Source organism: Glycine max, chromosome 19, assembly GCF_000004515.6.
Source record: "Glycine max cultivar Williams 82 chromosome 19, Glycine_max_v4.0, whole genome shotgun sequence".
Classification (NCBI taxonomy): domain Eukaryota; kingdom Viridiplantae; phylum Streptophyta; class Magnoliopsida; order Fabales; family Fabaceae; genus Glycine; species Glycine max.
The window spans coordinates 31,726,826-31,751,636 of record NC_038255.2 but is presented as its reverse complement, the minus strand read 5'-3'; the positions used below and the strand labels follow the sequence as shown (position 1 = coordinate 31,751,636).

The 24,811-nt window shown below is 31.4% G+C and overlaps 2 protein-coding genes and 1 long non-coding RNA gene across 6 annotated transcripts; 1 reads left to right on the top strand and 2 right to left on the bottom strand.

Annotated features, from left to right (window-relative positions):
* Positions 1-98: 98 nt before the first annotated feature.
* LOC100813412 (probable inactive leucine-rich repeat receptor-like protein kinase At3g03770) lies at positions 99-5,479 on the bottom strand. 4 transcript variants are annotated; one of them, XM_006604074.4, is made up of 8 exons: positions 5,292-5,479; positions 3,256-4,681; positions 3,022-3,155; positions 2,359-2,602; positions 1,572-1,783; positions 1,454-1,479; positions 1,024-1,135; positions 99-648 (listed from the first exon to the last, which is right to left on the bottom strand). In XM_006604074.4, the coding sequence occupies exons 2-8, from the start codon at positions 4,613-4,615 to the stop codon at positions 424-426; spliced, it is 2,313 nt and encodes a 770-aa protein (XP_006604137.1). In that variant the 5' UTR covers positions 4,616-4,681; positions 5,292-5,479; the 3' UTR covers positions 99-423. The 4 variants fall into 4 exon arrangements, with proteins under 4 accessions (XP_006604137.1, XP_006604138.1, XP_006604135.1 ...); XM_006604075.3 differs by lacking the exon at positions 5,292-5,479 and adding an exon at positions 5,144-5,284; XM_006604072.4 differs by lacking the exon at positions 5,292-5,479 and adding an exon at positions 5,042-5,264.
* An 8,532-nt stretch (positions 5,480-14,011) lies between these two features.
* LOC102670169 (uncharacterized) lies at positions 14,012-18,277 on the bottom strand. Its single transcript, XR_419899.4, has 5 exons — positions 18,089-18,277; positions 17,844-17,969; positions 16,502-17,280; positions 15,118-15,326; positions 14,012-14,291 (listed from the first exon to the last, which is right to left on the bottom strand). It is a non-coding gene; the product is annotated as an uncharacterized lncRNA (long non-coding RNA).
* Positions 18,278-23,784: 5,507 nt separating this feature from the next.
* On the top strand, positions 23,785-24,436 carry LOC100812884 (cell division cycle 20.2, cofactor of APC complex-like). Its single transcript, XM_006605079.1, has 2 exons — positions 23,785-24,021; positions 24,194-24,436. The coding sequence occupies exons 1-2, from the start codon at positions 23,785-23,787 to the stop codon at positions 24,434-24,436; spliced, it is 480 nt and encodes a 159-aa protein (XP_006605142.1).
* Positions 24,437-24,811: the final 375 nt, after the last annotated feature.

The following is a 24,811-nucleotide window of genomic DNA, read 5'->3' as shown; positions in this document are numbered from 1 at the left end:
GGTTCATTTCTAGTCCTAACATGATCATGATTTACTTCATTGACTTGAATTGTTTACATAATTTCTACTTGTCAGTTGTCAAATCAAGTATCAAATTATGTTCAAGTTGGCTCGGTTCATTTCGAGCCCTAACATGATCATGATTTACTTCATTGACCTGAATTGTTTACATAATTGCTACTTCTTTTTCAAGGTATATGAATCCTAGCCGGCTCTACCCTATCAAAAATTCTAAAAGAAAAAGAAAAATGAGGAAAATGTATGTAACAAATATACATTTGCCATGAAGATTGACATAAGAGATTGTGATTTTAGTTTATAGAAGACCCTAGTGAACAATCCCTGCTTTCTCAATCTGCTGCATTGTTGGAGAAGGAATGAACAACTTAAAGATTTAGTTTTGTGCCTCCTACAAACTTGTACTTAGGATGTAGAATCTGATTTTTGTTCTGCATCTGCTGTGGCTTGGACTTGAGCTGCATACTGTAAGTTCCATAAGACATCCTCAAAAGAAGGAGGAGCTGAGGATTCTGGGGATATGCATTTGGTTGTGATAGATATTGCAATTGATAATGACTCTGGACAGCAAGTGGTTAACACTACTGGATCCACTATTTTAATTCTGCCATCTTGACTGTCAAAGGATGTCTGTAGTTCAAAACACCAGGTCACATTAATTAAACTCTATAATGAATAAAAAAAATCCATTGAAACAATAAATATCGAGGATAGAAAATCAGGGATCCCCTACGTATATGACTGCAAATTTAAATCATGAATTTCCTGCCAATCTCTATTAAAATTTATTGGTTGTATGCAAGTATATTATCGATTAAATATGTTTGACAAATAGTTAATCAGCTACTACTGTCACTTTAGCAGGTACTCGTTGATGCAGTTAAAGTGGTTTGACCAACTATAAGTGATATAGAAGTTATATTGGTTTGAGACTTAGTTAATCTCACATTTGAGTTGTTACTCCTCCAAAGAAAAATTAAGTTAGGAGTTTTCAAAAGCTTTTACCTTTTCATCAAGAAAATATTTCTCTCCTTTCTTGCTTGCTATGGGTCCAACAAGAGACTCAAACAGTATCAACCCGAAATTGTAGACATCATCTTCTAATTTTTCTCTTTGGCTGCAAGAGAAAGAAAAGAACAACAAATTGTTGGTATTCATCCATACAAAAATAATTCCATGTATAGCATATTAGGCATTTCATTTTATAAACTCAAAAAAGGAGAGTATATGTGGAAGAAAAAAAATGGTGACTGAACAAACTTATTAGAAGAGGTAGTGGCACTACGGTATGTGTGTGAGAGAGAGTATGGCCTATGTGCTATTAATGATATTGCTATCGAATCATATAACATAAGACCCTCAACAAAATAGAAATGAATCCAGTTGCAAGTTGTTACACTAGAGTAAAATAAGCTACCACCACCAGCATACATACCATGATTTTGGATACTCTCCCTTTGCCTGTACAACACATACAAAGCAATGGAGTCATTCTAGGATCAAGCATAATAGACCATGTTTAAGTAGCTGGATTGAATAGCAACTAAACATACCTCAAGGTATTCGATCTCCTCAGCAATCATGGACATACCATAGTCACTTAGTTTGGGAATGTGATGCTCATCAAGTAAAATATTGTTTGTCTTTAACTGGTTTCTAAAACAACCCGGTATAACTCCAGTATGTAAAAAGTGCACAGCTTTGGCAACTCCAATTAAAATTGATAATCTATCAGACCACTTCAGTCCCTTGTCTGATGAAAATTCTGCATGTTTGAATAAAGAAAGATTAGTTGGATGAAGCATTCTATGCCACAAATTGGTAATAAAGATAGTGATTATGAAACATAATATGACATATTATAATGATAATTATAAGAAAAGAAGTTATCCATTAAATGTCTCCAAGGCAGACATTTCTACCTAGTACTATCCAAGTCAAGCCTAGCAGCATAAAAGAAGAGTTAAATCATCTGATTTCATAACATCCTAATGGCTTCTAATTTCATCAAATTAAATGATGCATGATTATTTCTCAAAAGCATACTTGAATGCAATCAGTTTGGCTTTGGCAATAATGTAAATAGTAAATCAACAGAAAAATTCCTCCACATTACACTCGGAGATAACACTCCTTTTTCGGTAGCAACTGATTCCATAAATTCTACCTACAAAAATTCATACAAAGTATCATCCTAAGCAGGGTCTTCTCTATACAATTTGCAATTCTGGAAAGAGGAAATCATGGAAAACAATTATGATATCAGAGAGACAAGAACGGAATTTAGTTAAATTGATGCTTTCATCAATATACAAAATAGTAATATTATCTCATACTAACCTGACAGATGGGTACGATAGCTCCCATTCAGCACATACTCATAAACAAGATGAAGTTTGAGGCCACTAGAATCATCTTGTCCATCACCATCAACACAATGACCCAAAAGGCTAACCAAATTTGGATGGTTCAGCTTTGAGAGTAAATCCAACCGAGCTTTAAGATTTTGTATTGAGCATTTCTTTGACAGAGCCACACATCTTATCACCACATAGGTTCCATTCTCTAGTTTACCTTTGTACAGCTGAAATTGAGCAGAAGACATAAGAGGCCACTTATAGGGAGAATACAAAATGAGTGACAAAATTGCCTTGTTTATACTATTACTTGATACCGATATGGATAGGAAATGACTTAAGCCTTTCACACTTCGCATAGGTTTATAAACCCAAAATAGTTACTACACTCTTGAGAGGGAATTCAGAAATTGCAATCTATCAGAAAACTAAAGTAGTATGAAGGTGTTCTGAATAGTCTTAGGGAAGACTCCTTCTTATGAGTAGATTTACTAGTTATGCATGCTATCCACATCCAGTAACAAAAAAGCATTCAAACAATGAAATAAACAAAGAAGAAAACCAACTATGGTGAATTATAAAGAATATTTAAAACACGGGAAACTATCCAATATCTTTCAAACTCTATTTTGTGATTGAAGGATACCTTTCCTAAGGAGCCTTCGCCAATATAAGTTGACAAATCAAAGTTTCTTGTGACTTCCTTCAACTCTTCAATTGAAAATTGTCTACATGTAGGAGTAGCTTGTGTCCCTAGCTTCACTACTTGAGAAACGAATCCTGAAAAAACATAGAAAATAAGACATTGCTATTTTAGGTGTCCAATTAAATCTAGAGATTTCAGTTCAGAATAACATTATTGCATAGCCTGTGTACTTACTAGCACTGGCAAGGACTTCAGATGAAACTCCTGTTATTGAGTTATCTTGAACAGCCTTAGGCAACATCTGATGCCTATACATCTCCCTTGAATGATATTTTCTATAAAAAAAAACTCCAAAAGCAGAAAGTACAAGAACAATTACAATAATCATGGCAACTGCTGCAGCTATTTTCCATTTCCAGAAGTTCTTCTTTCCCAAACTGGATTCTTTACAATAAGTCCCTTGCCGCTGAGGTTGAGAATCAATAGATAAACAGTTTCCACCATATTTAATAACTCTTTTACCCGATGTATTGGCCAAGCAAGAAGGAAGTCCAGCATTTAACTTGTTACTAGAGATATCCACAAACCCAAGTTTGCTGCCACAGTTTAGTTTCTGTGGAAGGGATCCACTTAGCTCATTGCTGGCTAAATTCAAATAGCTAATGTTTGGCAAAGAGAACAAGGAAGATGGGGGCATCTTACTGAGATGATTTGATGAAAGATCTAGATGCTGAAGATGGCCCAATTCACTAAACTGATTTGGTATCTCACCTGAAAAAGAATTTTTGCTAAGCAAAATTGTGACCACTGCTTTAGGCATCAGTGGCAGTTCAGAATCTAAATGATTTTCTCTTAAATCAAGTACATGTAGACCAGAGAGAGCAATGAGATCAGGCAATCCACCAGACAACTCATTGTGGGACAAGGAAATATCAACAAGACTCCTAATTTTGCATAGTGAAGAAGGGAATGAACCCTTTAAGTGGTTACTCTTCAAACTCAATACACTTAGATTAGTTAAAGAATCAAACCAATCAGGCATTGTGCTGTTCAAACCATTGCCATCTAGTGTCAGTGTATGAAGCTTGACCATTGTAGACATTCTTGGTGGCACTGAACCATATAAGAAATTTAAACTCATATCCAAAACTTCAAGCAAAGACAGCCTATGAATTTTATCAGGAAGTGGCCCCCAAATCCCCAAGGACACCAATCTAAGGACCCTTAAGTTGGTTAACCTCGTCAATGTGGTGACAAAAGAATCAATGGAGAAGCTCAGTGACAGTGTATGATTGGGAACTGCAGGTCCATTGAACTTGTCAACCTTCACAGCTCTATCTCCTATAATTTTAAGCTCAGTTACTGAATTACCCTCACACTTAAGGCTCACATGTGCAGATGGAGGAAGGCTACAAAGGTCTACATTGTAATTTTCCCACATTTGCAGAGAGGTAGGGTACTCCAGATACTTTCTTAACTGTAACAGAACTTGGGTCTGAGCAAGTTGTAGTTCGTGGGTACAAGGGATGGACAAAAACCAAGTAAGAACCACAAGATAGAGGTAAAAATATCTCATTGAACCAACTCTGAGCATTAGGCACCAAACTTTTTGAATGTGAACATCAAACTTAGCTACCAATTTCAAAGGGAGAAAGGGCACCTGAAACGAAACATGTCATAAATACTCAAAACTGCAAATATTTTCAAGATCGAGCAATAAAATTTTAGAAACAAGAAAGCAAATTTATCAAATTACCCTGAAAACACCACTCTCGAAAAGAAATTTATATTGAACTACAGATTCAAAAACAATGTATCATCTACTCCATAGACCTTAGATGTACAATAGCTGCTGTGGTTTTTCATTCATGAAAAAAGGAGAGAAAGCTTATTGTTATTACAACATTACTCGAGCTAGCCATTAAAAAAAGGCCTTAAAGAAGAAAAGAGAACATGGACCATTCAGTGTAACTCATGAAGCAAAGAACATAAAAGAAGGAAAACAAAGAATGACACACACCACTAGGAGGCAAAGATGAGAAGCAGTAGCATAAGATAGAGTGAGGGACAACACTTTGGGAAGTGAAAAAATAATAAGGAGGGGCATTAAAGTGTAAATTACAGCTTCAATGAAGGACACGCGTGGAATGAGGAGTGGTGAATGGAAGAGAGGTATTTGAAAATGGCATAGTATGATGGACACTAAACAGTAACAAGGCACAGGTACTGCATAAAGCAATTAATGCATGCTCAGAAGAGGCTTCACTCACTTCATTAACTACATGCCATCAATGGAGAGAATGATGGGGACCAGTGGCATGGTTGAGGAGACTTTGGAAAGACTGACTGAACGGTTGTGTTGTGGGAATGAAGAAGAATAAGAACAAGGGAAGAAGGGAACAAGAACAGCCTGGAATTTGTGTTGTTGCAAAGGGTGTGCGTATTTCTTATCTCCAGCCTTAATATATTCTAGTGCTTTGTTTGAATGTGGTTCAACTTTCGTATATATATATTTTTAGAATAAATACTTATTTTGATCCTGAAAGTGTGAGGTACTCATAGATTGATACTTGAAAAATGAAAAAATTGAATTGAATTTTTTAATGTGCAAAAAGTGTGACATTGGTTCTGCCTTATCTTTTGTTACACTTAACATATATGTCTACCTAATAACTTTGATGACGATGTGACAATTGACCATTGATACGCATCCATGTGATTTTCATATATTTAAAAATTGACTTTTCAATTTAGTCTTTATACTTAATAACTTGTTGTCATTTTAGTCTTTTCTTAAACATTGCTAACATTTTGGTTTTTGAACTTTACTATGTAATGTCATTTTGGTTCCTGAAAGTGCTTTTGAATTATAAATTAAGTCTCATGTTACATGTAAATTAGTAGCATAGTCATCATCATGTTCTCTTGCTTCAATTTCATACTCTACACATTTTTCACCTTCCTCTTCCACTCTTTGTAGTCTTGACTTTCACAATCATCATTTGCATGTAAAGTTCACTTACTCGTCATTTATTCAACTGAAATATCAATTCTAAGAGGAAAATAACACGAACATCTTAAAAAATATTTAATTTTTCTTAATAAACATTTTATTCAATTAAAAATTTTCAAATAGCTTCTTCAACACACTCAAGTAATCATTACATGCAAAATTCTTTTATGTCTATATATACCTTGTGGTGGTAGTTCATGAAAACAACTTTTGTTGTTTACATTTTCTTATATGTTTGATCCTTTCACTTTGATCACCGATCATGTGCTAATCGATTGCATGGATCTCAAGCCACTTCTCCCACTTATACATCCTTCATCCTTAAAATATTTTACTCTCTACACTCCAAACATGATCAAAAGAATGAAAAATGACACATTCTTTACCTGTCACTAGAGGGTCATGTCCTCTAATACCAATATCAACTCTTGAACAACAATGTGAAAATGACAATGATTGAAAAAAACAAGACATACTATACTTGCTCCATTGAAAGTGTATGTATGGAAATGACTTTAACACTTTCATTTTTCTCCCTATCATGATTCTCAAGATTCTCAAGATTCTTTTACCTGTCTTTTTATGATTAATGGGCTATTCCTTAAAATTAATTAATTAATTAATGTAACATTCTACGCATATTAATAACATATAAAATAAGTTTCTAATTAAGTTGATCGTCATGGTCACATGCAAAAACAAATAGGCCTGCATAATTTTCGTTGATGAGCTTAATGCGTTACCTGTGCATCTTGATTAACACCAAAGCATATTCCATAACATAATGCCATTTATTTTTGAAATGAGATATCTCAAACAATATCGTTTTTGCACAATGAGTCTATATATAAACAAAATAATTAATTATGACATGTGTCAAACTTGGGAAAACTTCAAGAATTCATATGGCTACGAAGGAAATCCTATAAGTTACAAATGCAACGTGCATATTAATATGTGCTTATTGTCTCTTACACTGTATGAATAGTTTTTCTTTCTAATTTAACGTGTCTTAACTTAAAAAAATCTTGTCATTTATCGTGTCTTAACTTATATCACGTCTTATCTCATCCTAGATAAAAGGAAATGAAGAAGTCAATAATTTCATAATCATAGGAAGATAAAGTACTATCATGTCTTTATGCCATCAATCAATGAAATGCAAATTGATTACATGATTTTCTTAGATAAACTAAATGGGAAACAAATTAAAGTAGCACTTGCCCGTTAAAAGTTAAAACAACCATGGATGGGGACCATTATATAGTGGACATGCAGGCTGTGGTGTGTCCCTCCTTGGGATTCCATCAAAATTAAAGTTTGAAATTGCTTCTTACCATCACTTCTTTTTGTTGTTTTGTTTTGTGCCTGGAACGCATGCAGCTTCTACGTGGGAATGAGATCCCTTTTAGTTTTACTGTCTTGTAATTTTGCTCTCACATTTTCTTCGACCAACAGAACAAAACAAAAAAGCAATTAAATGTGCACATCCCTTCTCTGACTTTCAGAGTGTTGATGGAATATATAGGCAGTAACAATGTAGCATGTTGTACGCTATTCAGTTACTCTTAAGTCTTATCTCCTCCGGCGCAGGTTGGACCACTCAGTTTTTTTTTTTTTTTTTTGTGTAAAAAAGAATGAAAGTGTGGGTAATTTATTTCAAGATTAGTGGTGATTGGTATCACGCATAAGATTCACAAAGGAAACAAATTCTAATTATTTAGGTCTTGTTTGGAGTGGTTTCGAATTGAAAATTTTAAAAATAACAATAAATTTATAAGTTTAGTTTTTAAAAAAAAATTTTAACTAGTTTTTAAAATCTTATTAAATTCAAAATAAAACAATTTTAAAAGTTTTACATTGTATTAAAATTAGTTTAAAGAGTATTTTTGTGTGTTGATGATGACAATAGTTATAGTAGTGATGTGAGTAGCAACAGTAGTAATAGGGATATCAGTGGTGGTCACGATGACAGTGACGATAATGGTGGTGGTGGAGGTGACATTAGTAGTGGTGACGATATCAATGGTGATGTGATGTTGGTGGTGACAATTAGTGGTGATGGTGATGAAGGTGGTATTAGTGGTGGTGGTGGTGGCCACGACGGTGATAGTGGTGGTAGCAATGCCGGTGGCGATGGTGGTGATGGCGAGGGTGGTGGAGTGCTTGAGGTGGCGGTAATGGAGGTGGTATTGTTGGCAGTGGTGGTGGTGAACATGATGGTGATGGTGGTAGCAATGTCAGTGGTGATAATGATGTTGGTGGCGACATGTCAATGACGGTGGTGGTAGTTGTGGTGACAGTGGCAGCAGTGTTGGTGGTTGTCAATTATGGCAATGACAATAATGGTGGTGGTGACGGTGGTGTGGTGATGGTGATGACAAAGGTTGTATTTGTGGTGGTGACGATGGTAGTGGCAGTGACAATGATGGTGGTGCTAGCAAAGTGTCATTGTCAAATGTTGAAAATGCGTGTTCTTTAAATTAAAAACCAAATTCACAATTCTTTGTTTCTTGATTTTGAAAATGAGTGTAAAAGTGTTTCAAAAATGATTTAAAAACTAGTTCAACTCCATTTTTGTCAAAAATGTTTTATTTTGAAAATTGCATTTGAAAATAAAAACCAAAAACTCACAACCATCCCAAATGGATTTGTTGTTAAGTTTGCTCTTAGTGCTATGGACTATTGGACTTTGTTGGATATTGATCTATTAGTATATACATTTTTGAATGTGTTTGTATGACTCGTCTTGTTTCACTAACTAGACCTAATTAATTCAAAGTTGATTTTGATAATTTTGAATTTTTGAAATTAGACTAAATATAATTTGAAAATGGATTGGGATTATGCTTTGATTGTCTTAACCTAGTCATTTGTCTTATATTCTTTTAAAAACGTAAGTTTTTTTTTTTTAACAATTGTGTATTATTAACAATTTTTTATTTAATAGATAATATTTTGTATGATGTAACACCCCGGTTTTTGGTAAATAAACATATATTGATATTTATTAAGTATGTATTTTGAGTTTTTATAATTAATTGAATTAATTAAATAATTTGAGGTGAGATATTATTGGGTTGAAATTGAGTTTTAATGATTAGTCACGTGGACCATAAATTAATAGAGTTTTTAGAAATTAAATAAAGGATAGAAAAAAAAATTGTTAATTAAAATAAGGGTTTCTTAGTATTAAAAAATAAATAGAGTAAAATAATATTTTAGAAAATAAAGAGATGTTTTAATTGGTTATTTATTTAATAAAAGAATAAAATAGAGTTTCTTTTTATAAAATTATAAAATAAAGAAAAATAGGGTAAATGATAAACTCAAAGTACTCAGGCATGTAAATAGTCATTTTAATGTCAAAGTAGTTTTTATAAACCTACGTACTTTCTTTGCTCTCTCTTCCTCCCAAATTCTTTCTCCCTTCTTCTCCTAAAATCCTTTCTTTTCCCGCATACATCCAAACCTATCCTAGTAAAACTATGATCTCAGATTCGTTAACCGTTGGATTGTTTTGACATTTGAACATTGCCTTTGAAAATCATTTTCGTCCATTCCCAATGTTGGGATTTGCAAAATAATATATATAGAGAGAGATATTCCGCTCGCACAGAGACTGTGAAATTGAGGTTCCAATCCTTCTCCTTCTCTCTAACGCTTGAAAACCCTAACAGAGCAACCAGAGGAAAAGCTTGAGGAATCTTAGGGAACCGCTAGAGATGTTGCTATCACTGTTAGATTATACACGTGAACCTTCTTAGAGGTAAGAGATGAGTTACTCATGCTTGGAGATTAGAATGACCATGTGTAGGGATCCCTAAAGGATTAATTTTGGGTAATTTTGGGCTTTTATATGAAATTCAATTTTGTTCTCTTGCTTTTAATTGCGAAATGATTGTGTTTGACGAACTAATTGATGTCCCATGTTTGGTGCTTTAAAAATTTATCTATGATTATAATGTGTCGTCGTCATAAAATTTGAAGTATGGTTGCTACACCACATTAGCTCATTTTTATTTACAAAATAAAATTATAGTCTTAAATTACATTGATAAAAATTCTCAAAGCATTTTGAATCTTTCTATTCTATTTTTCTTTTTAATTTTCTCAATTCACAATTTCTTTTTACAAAATTTTCACCATAGTCATTTTTTTTGTATGTGAACTCACAAGATTCATGTGGATCAAATTTCACATAAAATGAATTCCACATATCAACTCCTATGTTAAATTTGGTCCATGTGAATCTTGTGAGTTCCACTACCAAAGGAAAAATGAATGAAATTTAGTGACAAGGAATTATGAATTGAGGAAATTAAAAAAAAAAAGTGGAATAGAAAGCTAAACCTAAGATTAAAGTTTTTTTTTTTTTGGCTAAATGACCTATTTGGTCATTTATCTTATTTTTTTGTATAGTTTGATCCTTTAACTTTTGAAAAGTTCAATTTGATCCTTCATCTTATTTTTTTTGTTTAGTTTGGTCCTTTATGTTTTAAAAGGTTTATTTTAGTCATTTATCTTTTTCTTTTTGTTCAGCCTGTACTTCAGTCCATTTAAGATAGAAAGTGTCACGTGTTTACAACAACTAATACACCTTGTTCAACCAACTGAGTTAGATCTTGCTGACAAACAATTTGTTTTGTTCACTAATTTTTGTCTATCTTTCTAGCTAATAATTAGCTTTCAAGATGTATTGTAAAAGAAATTTTTATATTTATTTATCATCAAGAGTATACAACATCTTTTCTTATGCATTAAGAGGTGAGATTAATTGTTTAACTTGACATGCATTGGTTTATGCTTTTCTTGTGTTGTTGGTGTTAAGAACTAATAACTTCGATTTTTTTTTGTTAGATTGTTTGTTTTAACTTCCTATATCTTCTAAAATTCTTCCATCATTTAGATTTGGTTACTTAAATGCACTTGTATAGATTCACTCCTCTAGATTCCCATGACTTGAACGGGATAGAACGATAGTTCAAGGATAGATGAAGATTGTTCATCACCTATCGGTTGTAAACCATTTAATCTTTCTAATAGTCTTAAAATTTTGTATTAGTCAGCTCCATTATGTGCAGGTAGCAAAAGAAGAAGAAAATCATTTAATATGAGGATCAAATGTTTGTGGGTATTGCAAAACTAAAATACTTTTACCATCTAAAAAACATTCAGAGGAGGAAAAAATGATCATAATTGTAGGATTGGTCCTAAATTTATAATATTTTCAAAATCACCCTTCTCATTAGTACCCCTCTCTTTCATTTAATGTGAGGATCAAATGTTTTAAAACGAAGGTTTGATTTACTCAGGGTAGTGTCAACTCATTTTATTTTGTGTTTTTAACTTAAAATTCTCACAATTGTAGAATTGGTCCTAAATTTATAATATTTTCAAAATCACCTTTCTCATTAGTACCCCTCCCTTTCATTTAATTTGTGTGTTAGTATACTTAATTAAGTATAGTTTAGTTCAAAACAATGAGATGAAATGGACATTATCAACACGGTCATATAAAAGGATCCCATATTACTTTTATAGTAGGTCACAGACCTATATTTTGATTTATTTATTTGATAATTATATTATATTATATCATAAGTAGTTGATCCCATTTAAGTAGTTGATCTCATTTTCACCCTAGAACAGAAACAATTAGACACAATTTTATTCGCAATCATTTGGGTCTAGATTTTGGGAGTGCTCGAAATTTTTTTCCCTGCAAAAACCGCTCATCCACTGCTTCCCCCTCACCCAGTAACGTGCTTCTCTGTTTTGTTTTCTGATTTCTAGTGGTATCTTAAGTGGTCCATAACATGTCCTAAGTAGACATATTGACAAAGGGTGAGAAACAGTGACACATAATATTCTCTCCCAATGGGAAAGAAGATGACTTTCTCTTGCTTTTGTTCTTCGGTTGCTGTAACAATTAGGTTAAGGTTCTTTGGTAGCAAACTTTTTCCAATCTTTTGAAATTAGATTAACCAAGTATAACTTTAGTATGCTCATGCAATTATCTGATATATTATCTCTTGCTGCATTTCATGCAATTAAAACTTTTTTTATCGAAACAAGATATTATGTTTAGTTTTCCTAAAAAGGTACATATTATGTTTCGATTATTATTCAACCTTATTATATGTTTTTATATTCGTTTTAACATTATATTACTAAACAAAACTTTTTTTCTTGGGTTTGGAGTGTTATTTTATGTACTTTAAGCTTTTAAATATAAAACTAAGCATAATTAAGGATAAATATTTAACAACAACAAAATAAGTAAAAATTATACTATAACATTAAAGGTTAAAAAAATAGTGTTAAATAATTTTAAAAAAATCACATCATACAAAATATTAATGAATTCTTCACATCTAAAAACTCAACTTTAATTCTAACATATAGATAGATACTTAATATATAAATTACATAGAGATAAATAGATATATGAAAAATACTAAATATAGAAGTCACCATCCCAATCAAATATATTTATAATTAATAGGTGTGTCTCTTATGCTTAATTTCTAAGTTATGCATATTATGAGATATCATGTTATTGCACTTGCTTTACAAAACTTTGACATAGAAATAAAGTAGTATGTTTTTTATATTATTCAATTTTCTTCACACAGATAAAATAATACATAAGAGAGATAATAAATTTGTAAGTCACCACCCCAATCAACTATATTATCACTTATTTATAATTATTAGGCATGTCTTATGCATGCTTAATTTCCAAGTCATGCAAGTATTATGAGATATCAATGTCTTGTGTTTGCTTAATTTCTAAGTCACGCAAGTATTATGAGATATTGCATGTCTTATTGCATTTCTTTATGTTACACTAAAACTTTGCCAGAGAAATAAAATAGTATGTTTTGGATATTATTCAATTTTCTATATTATTTCATATTGTTTTTACAACATTATATTTATTTACTTCTATTTACCATATAACAAAGGAAAGCCTTAGTAGTTGACCTGCCGCTAAGGTGCATTTGATAAAAAAAAATAATGTTTGAAAATCATGATTTATGAGAACCATAAATTCCAAGAATCATAATTCTTAGAAAGAAAAAAGACTTTTACTTTCTCATGAGAATAATTTTTTTTGAAAACATTAAAAATATAATATATTCCCACATTTAAGATTGACAACTCAAAGGGTGAGAGAGAGAAAAATCACTAGGGCTTCGGGCTTAGTCCATGCAAGGCCCCAAAACTACAAAGGGATAAAAAATATAAGAAAAAATATTGAATAAAATATGTTTTTAGTCTTAATACAATCTTATTTTTAGTCCCCTAGACTTTCATATTAACAATTCGGTCCCTGAAATTTATCAAAAAACATGTTCTTAATCCTTCCTCACAACCGTACAAAAAAAAACATGTAGAAATTGGACAGTAAGTCCAGAGACTAAAAACATTATTTTTTTATAAAGTTTAGGAAAAAAATTGCACAATATACAAGTTCGTAAACTGAAAACAAGATTCAACCAAAATATAGAAATTAAAAACATATTTTACCCAAAAATATAATCACATCTATTTTTTATATTTACATATTTTAATAATTGTATATAAAGGACCTTATCAATTGTTTAACCTTGAGCCCATTAAATATCAAGACTGGCTGAAATTACAAGTCAACCTCATAGCTAAGTCTCAAATCTCTTTTTTTTATAATAAGGCGTGAAAATAGGTTAGGTCACCTAGCCTAACTACATTGGTCAGGGCAGGTCATGCTCTTTTGAAAAATAAAGTAAGTTAAGGCTTTTATATAAGCCTATTTAATTAAGAATATTATTTTATGTCATTCAAAAAGTTTTTTTAATCTAATAGGCTGACCTATTTAATTAAATATAAATATATTTTTTTTCAAATTATTATAATTACATATTAAAACTAGTTCCTTTTTTCGGCCTGAAGCCTCAAAGATGCTATATAATCTTGGCAAACATACCAAAATGAGGTCACAATGTAGCAGTATTTTTTTGCTTTGGACTTTCTTTAACTTAAAATACAATAACTATAAGCTACAATAAATGGTCAACTACATTAGACCAAAATTGGAGTGCCAAGAGTAAATCTGCTAAAGTTTTGTGGCCATGTATCCTATGATTAAAAAAAAAGTGTTTGTACCTACCATGCTGGAAACTGTTTTAATATGGTCTAAATTTCCTGGCAGCTCTCAGCTGCTGCAGCCGCCTTTTGTCCTCCTCAAATTTGCACTGCAGGGTCATGATTTCTGCAACCAAAGCAGAAGTGGTTTATCTCTGGTTGATCACTGACAGAGAACAATATAAATTTCAAATGAAATCCATTTATATAAATAGTGTCAGAAATTACAATATCCTTTAGAATAAGAAACAAGATAGGGAACAAAATGTTACAATGGCGAAGGAGCTTTGCACCATAACTCATGAGCACGAGAACTTAACAGAAAATCATACCATAAGTGGTTACAACCAACATTACTGACAACAACATTTGCTAGCAAGGCCAGGTAAAAGATATGCACTTTACTAACAAAATTGGCTTAAAACATTAAATTATTCAGCCAAACAAACGTAGCAGACAATAAAATGGTTAAACCTAGACATATACAGCTGAATGAAGGGAAAGTCAAAAACATACATGCATATAAGAATAGAACAAAAAAAGCCTTATGATTTTTATTTTTTTTTGAATTAAAAGAGAAACTCGTCAGAAAGGAAAATATGTACATAGATATCAAATAAGAAATATTCTTGGAGAAAGCCAACAAAGTGCAAATTAAAGATACAACCAGATAAAAAATAAAATAAAATATAACATTAGCTTCTGCATATACCAACATTTGGAATGAATCCTCTCAGGATTTTTTCACATGATCGTGTCATGGGAAGAGAAATAGACACGAAGACCCTCACCATGGGGCCAAACATACCTTTGTGTCTGGCTCTTTCTTTCTTCTCATGAGAGGATCCATTTCCACCCTGTTAGTTATACATTTGATTATTGACTAATTGCTTTAACACTACAATTTTCAGGATAAAAAGATGGCCAAACATCATAAAAAAAGGTGGTCATACCATTTCTCTGGACTTCTTTTATTTGAACATAAAAATCTAGTCCAACTCCTTTATGCTTCTTTTTGGCCATTTTATTTTCCACAGGAGCTTGGGCAACCGACACAACAGCGATTCCACTTTCAGAGTCCCTAGTTTTCTTTCTACCCTTATGGTGTAATACAACAGTCCAACCAACCCCCTTCTGCAGCACAGGCTTCTCTCTCTTTTTCCTGCATCAATCATAAGAATTTTAGATTAAACTATAAATAATGAAAAATACATGTTGGATCATTGAGATGATAAATTTAACCTTGGAGTGTTTCACGATCCCCAAAACAGAATAATATAACTCAACAAAATATAAGCAAGTTTAGGCTTCAGTGAGATTCAAGGAAGGGGAATCAAAATATTGGTTTTTGTATAGAAGGAATTGTATTCCAAAATTCCATTAGGTAAATATTTGGAAATTGGAACAGAATAATGGTATCAAACTTCAAAACTTGTTTTTGGGCTTTAGACTATCCCAAAAGAATGAATTGAATTATTGAAGTTATCATTGATTTCACTCATGATGGTCCCACTAGTGAAGTCGATAGTGAAAGTGCTGGCAGTGCTCGAAGTGATCTTTTTGAAAAAATGGCCAATAGGTTATTTTCTTTAATGGCATTTGAGGATTACTCTCTTCTTTCCTGATGCACATACATGCATGAATATGTGAAATATACAGAGTTACACAGCCTAGCCAAGAAAAGCAACCCAAACTGGAAACATAACCCAACAGAGAAAGAAGATCAAAATAGTAGGCAAGAACAAACAATACAAAAATCAACCTTTGGTATTGTACAAGTCTTACGCTTTAGTGGCTATGAGTAGTATATCTATTCCTCTCAAGCAAGATACCCCATACAATACAAAATGGAATGGCCCTGCATATCTAAAGATACTTTCAAAACCTAGATACCATCCTCCAATACACAAAAGCCAGCTCAACCAAAGACATGACACACCACAAGGGGCAACACTAAAACTAAGACCATTATAACTTGGAATCTCGGATTCCTAAGTTCTCCTTAGGGAATGATGAGAATTTCTATCAGTTATTTTTTTAAAGCCTAGAAACTGATATTGGATTGACATCTCCAATTAAATATGATAACAATGAACATTCAATTATGACCAAAATCCAAACCAAGATATGATCCCCACACACAACTCTATTTCAGACATAGCACCACTTCCATTTAGCAGGAATTCTACAGAATGTGGTCAAATTTCATAGCAATGACTAAATATTGTCAGGAAAATAAAGTTAATATACTAATAGTGTAGACAGGAAAATAAAGGAAGTACACTTGAGTCACAATTCAGGTCACAGGTATAAATGCAAGAGAGTCACAACATTTACCTCTTCTAATTTTTCTTCATAAGCAGTTATGAAGTCATGGTGCAGCGGTAAAGTTGTGCCTTGGTGACCTGTTGGTCATGGGTTCGAATCCGGAAACAGCCTCTTTGCATATGCAAGGGTAAGGCTGCGTACAACATCCCTCCCCCATACCTTCGCATAGCGAAGAGTCTCTGGGCAATGGGGTACGAAGTTTTTAAGCAGTTATGAAGTCATCAATTTGATCCTGCAACACCTTCAACCATAATCCACTTACATGATATTCCATGATCCACTCCGTAATTTAAGTAGCCCCAGTCAGAAATTTACAAGATGTCAATTAAATGACAATAGGATAGTGCATAAAAAAAAGATGTATCTCAATCAAACTTGCTACAGGATGTAAATAGCCCAACATATATAGGAACATTGCAAAATAAGCTCATCAACCCGTCTGTATGCAATAATCGAATAAAATAATTTCAGATGCACAATGTAAAAATAATCCTCTCGATTTCACTAGTCATACTTTTCATTCCTTTTAAGCAGTCCTCATTTCCAGAAGAAATAATATAAGTCTCAATTGTGATCATGGCCCCCTCCTTTTTTGGTGACTTTTGAACCTCCTTCCCAAAACTCTCTTCCTTTATCCTCTTTTTCTTAGTTTTCATTGACCTACATACAAGAAAAGGCTTTTAATATAAGGTTTAATTGCAGCTCCAATATCAGCAGCTCGATGCAGATGCTCCTTAAAGACTTGGATCTCTTTAGCTTCAGAAGGATGGTGTCATTCACTACTCCATCTGATAAAATGGGAGAAAAACGAAAGATCAATATCCTCAGTACAACATATTTTACCAAAACATTATTAAAGAAATATACACTTCTAAGCTTATTGACAACAATATATCTTGTTCATACAGTGCCCCCAAGCCGACAACCATCATTGCACCAGTCTTCTTTTCTAAGGGTCTGTTTAGATAAACTTCTCCAAAAACACGGAGAAGTAAATAAGAAAAAACGAAATAAATTTTTCTGTAAACTAAAATTAGCCTATGCATAAGTGAATTCGTAAAAACTCTCTTAGATTAACTTCTTTAAAAGTTCATTTTTATTTTATGCATAAGCTAATTTTAGTTTATGGAGAAACTTTTTTTTTTTTTTCTTATGTTGTTCTTCTCCTACAAGTATTTTTGGAAAAGTTTATCCAAATAGACCCTAAATCAACACAATTCTTTGGCTTTTGTCTTCTAACTAAACTTTTATATTTATATTCTTCCAATTTGAATTGGTTTCTGGTTTCTCCTTTAACTTCTCTTTAAAACATACATATAATAAAGGGTGTGAGCTATGGAAACATGTTTACCTTGAATATTCAATTTACTATCTGTCTCAGCATCAACTGTTTTTGCCTTCTTCATTTTTCTCCTCTTTTCAACAGAAACTTTTTTTCTGTTTTGCCTTTTCTTTTCATCACACCAAAAATCTCAATCTAGAAACAACACGAGAGGCCAGAACTCAATTAATTCTTAGCCAATGTGCACCTCAAGGACCAAATATCACAAAATTGAAAATAGCAAATCAATTGAAGCAATAGTAAAAGAAACTAACAGTTGCGCAATTGTAGTATTACAGATGCGTTCGTGAATCAAACAATGGAATGGATCATTACTCCGAGGGAAACTGCATAATCTTAAAACCCTAAGAAAAAAAAATCAATTAATTTAAACGACTTAATCTATGTTGATTTGGTAGAATGAAACATGATAGGGGAAAAATTCTTGAGTGGCTAAAAGTCAAACCTCTAATCCTTATAGAAAATTTATAATCGGTGAAATAAATATAAAAATAGGATAAATAGTCAAATTTATCATGAGAGTGAGCCACCCACAAATCTAAGCTTGAAAGATGAAAAATTTAAATTTAATCATCAAAAATGCAAAAAATAGGACAAATTAGTCTTTTCAATAATTTAATGACAAATTAATTCCTAAACATTATAACTTAATATTGATTTTTGAAAAATATAATTTATTGTCAATCTTGAACATTACAATTTAATAATAAAATGATCTCATAAATTTATTGGCAAAATTAATTTATTACACATTCGAAGACTAAATTTATATTTTTCATCTTTTACCATTTGTCATGACATCATACTTTTCAAGATGAATTTGACTATTTACTCAAAGAAACACTTATCATTTATTAGATTTAAGTTGGTTCCTTCTAACAAAAAAAAGACATGATAGGATTAATTTTCTTAATAAAATTTTGATATGATGAAGATATGTTAAATATTTATAAAAAAATTAAATTTTTCTTATTTTTGTTAATGTAAATGAAATAAAACATGTACCAATAAAATTGACATAAGTAGTAGTAGTTTGTATTCCAAGTGGTTGTGAGGGGTCTTGATTGACTCTTATATGTGTATGGAATAAATTGTGTTAAGAAGAAAATACTTACTTTATATGCCCTCAAAGTCCCTTATTGACTATGAAAAAAGAAAATACCTATTTTGTGTGCCCTCATATTCTCCAATAAGATATGTGACTATTTTCGATGGGACAACTTGATACCAATGTCATCATAATAAAAAAACATACAATTAGCAACTGATATATTTTTATTAGAAACACATGATCAACAACACTGAAGAATAGTCAAATTTTTTTAAACAAGAAATAATATAAGTATACTTTTTATGTATTTTTAATATATTTTATATTATTAATTAAAATCTATAAAATATTTGTCTTTACATTAATGAAATACATTAAATAAAAATTCAGTTACATTGTATTTAATATTCTTAAATAAATTTAAATATGTTAAAAAGAGTTATAAAAATAATACAATAAAGGAATATATATATATATATATATATATATATATATATATATATATATATATATATATATATATATATATATATATATATATATATATATATATATATATATATATATATATAAAAGAAGAACTTATGTTTTATTTCGTTTACATACATAAACAAAAGATAGCCAGAAAAATTGAGAAATCTGTATTCTATAAATATATACTATAATTTTTTATATCAAATTCATATTAAAAAAATAATTATATCATATCCTTACCAGAAGAAATTAAATTAAATATAATAATTAATGAGATCTATTTTAGTTGATTAAGCCGAATAGTTAATGAAAACCTTCTGAAATATGTCTATAAGTGAATATTTAGGTAATATTTTTTTTTGTAAAAATTAACTAGTTTATAAGTTTCAACTCACTTATTAATTTACAAATCTTTTTTTTATTTTAAAAAAATGTAAAAATAATTTAAAAATGAGTTAAAAATCATTTCAATTCTATTTCTGTCAAACATATTTTATTTTAAAAATTATATTTAAAAATAAAAAAATAACTTGCAACCAAAGAAAATTGTTGCAAAATCTTTTTCTCTATAATACAACTTTTATGATTTGTTTTTGTTCATTAAGTTTTGTCTCTAAATTGTTTTAAAATTCAATTTTTAGTCCTTAAACTTTTGTTTAAATGACTAAGTTTTTCAACTTTTTTTCATTAATTAAGGTTTTTAGTCTCTAAATTTTTGTTTGACTAGTCAAGGTTTCTCAACTTTTTTCATTAAGGTTTTTAGTCTCTAAACTTTTAAAAAATTCTATTTTTAGTCCTTAAAATCTCATTAAATTAATAAAAATAACAGGTCCAAACTTTTGTTGAGGACTAAAAATTGAAATTTCTAATAGTTTAGGAACCTTGACTAGTCTAACAATAGTTTAGGGACTAAAAACATTAATGAAAAAAAATTGAAAAACTTTTACCAATCAAACAATAGTTTAGAGACTAAAAATCAAATTTTGAAAAATTTAGAGACTAAAAACTTAGTTAACCTTTTTTGTTTTGTAAACTTATCGGTTAGGGTTCAAATGTAACTTGAGGTTTTTAAGCTTATTTGTTGAACCAAACACTTATTTTAATAAAATAAGTAACTTTATATTTTTAGTGTGATTGTCTAAACTACTTCTGTGACACCTTCTACCCCGACATATATATAAATAAATAAAATATATAAAAATATCGGTAACCAAATTCATACGGGTAAAAAGTTCACATTCACTTTAGTATTATCAATTAAAACTTATTAAAACATATTCGGCTCAAAATAAGGCTGTCAAAATTTATAAAAAATATTTTGTTAAATCAGTAAGATAAAATAAAATAGACTAACATCATGCAATTAATATAAAAACTTATGCCCCACTGTCACATTCTATCAGAGCATTGTGTCCCGATGTCCTTCAGCATAAGGTTCCTTAAAGCACTTCACCTAGTCATCTGCTCCCCCGAACACAAAGTTCAAGATCATCACAGGATCCAAACACAAACAACACATAGGGAGTGAGTTATCACATTCCTAACTAATAGAGAAGCCAGACAACTAGATATACATATCATATAAACAAAATAAAACTTACTTAAATATAACTCACATAATTCCACTACGTTGTCGTTCAAAATTCACCTTTCAATTATCAATTACACTTTTCAATCATCAATCACATTACACCAGAATCACACACTCCGATCAAGACATAATAACACATCAATTTCATAATAAACAATTAGCAAGCGTTTGCAACAGTTATGCTAAGACTCAAACCTATATGCAATGTGGTACCATGTCAGTGAAAAACCACCCTGGAGCGCTTAGGAGTACATAACAAGACACACCACACAATGGGTTTGTCAGGTCACTCTCACTAAGTAAGATCATAGGGAGACCAGTTAGGGTCACGATGTTTTACGAGAATGCTCCAACCATATGGGATCAGCATAGGCTTAAAGGAGCACTCAAACCTGGTGACCCCCAAGGCCTACACTCCGAAGAGTCCGTCAGGGCCTCTCCCTCCTGATTTAGGTCCAACCCCTAAAATAATTTTGTATGCAGACACTGTTCATGAATTATACAATACCCACGACCTCACACTCATGTTTTAAACACGTTCAACACAATTACGCTACGATTTAACACTGGTTCCTAAATAGGAAACCTACACTTTCTCTTCAACATTGTGCATCAACGTTTTTCTCAAGATAACATTGGTCGGGTTATTGTACAATTCATAGCTTACAACACAAGTAATGTCACATCAAGTGTTAACTACAAACTTATCCACAACCAAAACTCATTCACAATTTCACATCTCATAGTGTCACAATCCACCATCACATGTTTACATGTATCTCACAAATTAACACATGTTTAACTTTACACTTATACTCAATCTCAATAACAATATTATAATCTCAAAGCAACATGTTATTTCACAATTCATCACATATTTCATTTATAAACACTGCTCATGAATTACACAATACCACGACCTCACACTCATGTTTCAAACACGTTTAACATATTGCGCTACAATTTAACACTGATTCATAACTAGGAACCTACACTTTCTCTTTAACACTGTGCATAAATACTGGTAGGGTTATTATATAATTCATAGTTCACAATACCATTATTGTAACATCAAGTGTTAAACACATCCACTTATTCACAACCAAATATCACACCCACAATTTAACATCTCATACCATTCTTTATAATATTTATAAGGTACAACATACACATGTTCATCAAATCTAACCATAATATTCTCAAACTCCAACACTTAAATAATTTTTGGAATCATACTATAACAACTCTACAATATTATTTACATGAAATATTAATATAAATAAATATATAACTAATTCTATATATATAAACTAGCATACATCATATCAGATCACGAATTTCAAAGTAAATTTTCAATGCACAAATTTTAAATAATTATATGAACACTTTGGTCAATTTCAATTATGATATTAATTTTAAACTATATAAAAAAACCTAAAAAGCATGAAAAGAGAAATTATAAAATTAATATCTCACTCTAAATTTCTCCTTACTTTATTTCATCAATTCATGCTAATTAGAAAAATGTTCGATTTATAGGGTTCACACTCGACACAATAGCATATCAATTTCACAACAATTGGTTTGTTAAAAATATATAATTCATAATTATAATTATAAGGATAGAATAAAAAATGACGGAAACACCCAAAAACTCATTTCAATTGATACTCTAAGGATCCCTACACATGTTCTCACTAATCCCCAATTGTGAATAACTCATCCCTTACCTCTAAGCGGACTCACGTGTCTTCCAACAGCGATAGCGGCATCTCTAGCAATTTCCTGAGATTCTTCAATTTTTTTCTCTGATTGCTCTGATAGGGTTTCCAAACATTAGAGAGATTCAGGAGTGATTGAAGCCTCCATTTGTACTGTCTTCCTGCGATGCATATTTCTCCCTCCGTAGACATTGTTCTGAAAATCCCAACGATGGAGGTGTGCCAAATTGGATCACGAACAACATATCAAAATTTCACGACAATACAACGGTTAACGAAACCGGGATCATAGTTTTACCAAGACAGCTATGGGTTTCTGCGGGAAAGGAAAAGGCTACGATGCGAAGAGTATTTCTCTCAGCTCAGACATGATATCGAAATTCCCAACGGTGAGAATGCTCGGAATTGGGTTGCGAACCTGATATTTAAATTTCATGACGATCCAACGATGACTGAGTCTGAGATCGTCATTTTTCTGAGATAGGTTTGGTGGCCTGTAGAAAAAAGAAAAGGTTTTGGGAGGAGAAGAGAGAGAAAAACGAAAATGAGGGAAAGATGAGGCATCGTCAGTCTCAAAACTGGCCTAACATCGTTATTTATAGCTAGGTTTACTCTATTTATTTATTTATTATTTTATAAAAACAAACTCTATTTTATTCTCTATCAAATAGATAACTAAAATACCCTTTTTATTTTCTCTCAAACCATTATTTTAATTAATAATTATATCTCCTTATTTATTTATTTATAAAATCTCATTATTTTTCTAAAATTCTATTTATTTATAAATAACAATTATTTTTAAATTAGCTTACGAAAAATGGGATGTTATAACTTTTACTTAAAAGAATTATTTATTTTAATAAATAAATCATATCTACTTTTTTTAAAAAATAATTATTTTAAAATTATTTTTTTAAGTTCAAATAAACTCACCTTAATAGTTCGAAATTAAGTTTCCAATTATGGAGAACTGGTCTAGAACTTGACAATTTATGTCTTCGCCCCTAGATTGTGAAAACAAGTATTTGATTCTTGTGTTTGTTCGTTTGTTTTTGTTTTTATCACGGAGAACACCATCAATTGGAAATATTCATTCCAAATCGACCGGCAATGAATTTTGATGCTCACTATATGCTTACTGAGAGGAATAAGGAAAACCCAGTTGAGAGGTCCCCATCTAGAGACGCTTACAAGAAGCAACTTGCAGAATGCTTGAACATTAATCGGTCCAGAATCTTTGCCTTCAAGAACAAGTCACTTGCTTTGGTCGACTTAATCCCTCATCAAATCTCTCTTCCCTACCAATGGGACAATAAACTCGCCAATCCTCTTCGATATATTCCTCAGGTCTCATTAATATTTCATCAATTTATTTAATTTTATTCTCCCTTAATAACCAAGAATCTCATTTTCAAAACTAGGTTTCAATTTGAGTTGTTTAAACCTTAAATGATAGGGTTTATGTGGCAAACCATTATTTTAAAATTTTGTGCTAATTTTTGTTGTTGTTTAGCATTAGACTCGTAAGAAGACTTTGGATGCTTCTGATATTTTGAATGACTATTATCTCAATTTACTGGACTGGGGAAGCGACAATGTTCTTGCAATTGCCCTTGAAAACTCAGTGTACTTGTGGAATGCAGCCAATTGTTCTACTTCAGAACTTTTTACATTTGATGATGAAAATGGTTGTCACATCTATTGTTGGGCTCTTGATGGATGGCGTTTTGTTGTTGGTTTGTGTAACAGCCGTAACTTTTAATAAATAAATAATACAGTAATAAGTTAATAAATAAATAAATAAATAAGTAAAAAAAAAATAATTAGGTCATAAATTTCCACTATATAAACCAAATGTTAACCTAGAGCAGCTTTTACAAAACACTTTTGTCCCTTTTTCTTCTTTTGACGCACAAGAACTCTAACAGAGTAACCGGAGGAGGAGCTCTGGAGAGCACCAAAAACGCCACAATTGTTAACGGAGAATGATTGAGGGACTACGTCGAGGTAAGGGATGAGTTACTCACGCTTGGGGATTAGAATAAACATGTATAGGGATCCCTAGAGGATCAATTTTGGGTTATTTTGGGTTGTTTCTTTTTAGTTTAAACTCTGTTTTTCCTAAATTTTTGTTTGT